The sequence below is a fragment of the Ictidomys tridecemlineatus genome, chromosome 4 (assembly GCF_052094955.1).
Source record: "Ictidomys tridecemlineatus isolate mIctTri1 chromosome 4, mIctTri1.hap1, whole genome shotgun sequence".
Lineage (NCBI taxonomy): Eukaryota > Metazoa > Chordata > Mammalia > Rodentia > Sciuridae > Ictidomys > Ictidomys tridecemlineatus.
The window spans coordinates 117,010,519-117,011,018 of NC_135480.1; the positions used below are offsets into that span (position 1 = coordinate 117,010,519).

A 500-nucleotide genomic window follows, 5' to 3' on the forward strand; every position below is an offset into this window, starting at 1 on the left:
GATCCCAGGGAACTCCCCAAGTCCCTGGCCCTATCTCACAGTGTTCCTGAGACATGCGCCTGGTTTATGCTGATGCTAACACATATCTTACCAGGACAAGAGCCTCATTGTCTTTGTGGACATTTGGATGAATTAGATTCAACTCTAAGCAGGTATCTCATAATGAACTTGAGTTTCCCAGTTTTATGAAGAGAGAAGTCTAGATCCTTGGCCCCCCCAAAACTATCTCTCTAGATCTTTGGATACCCAGAATCAGAGAAGTATCCTACTCACCTTTTTCAACCAGTGCTCTACTACCGATACAGCCTCACTTTCCACAACTTCAACATCCTGCAACAAATAGGTAATTGGATAATCTCAGAAAACCTAGAACCCAGCCCCCACCCCATGTCTCTTATCCAAACATAATACTTTAATCTTTTTTTGAAGTGTAGTGGGGGTGCAGTGGGGAGAAGGTAAATGGGGAAAAATTTTACATGGCTACCACCAAAACCACTTAC

General features: G+C 43.4%; 1 protein-coding gene across 2 annotated transcripts in view; it reads right to left on the reverse strand.

Annotated features, from left to right (window-relative positions):
• Nucleotides 1-500, reverse strand: part of Spata19 (spermatogenesis associated 19) — a 92,798-nt gene that overhangs the window by 62,788 nt on the left and 29,510 nt on the right. For both annotated transcript variants that reach the window (XM_040285563.2, XM_005337517.4), the window contains exon 2: nt 274-330. In XM_040285563.2, the coding sequence (XP_040141497.1) occupies nt 274-330 (57 nt within the window). The remainder of the gene's footprint in view (nt 1-273; nt 331-500) is intronic.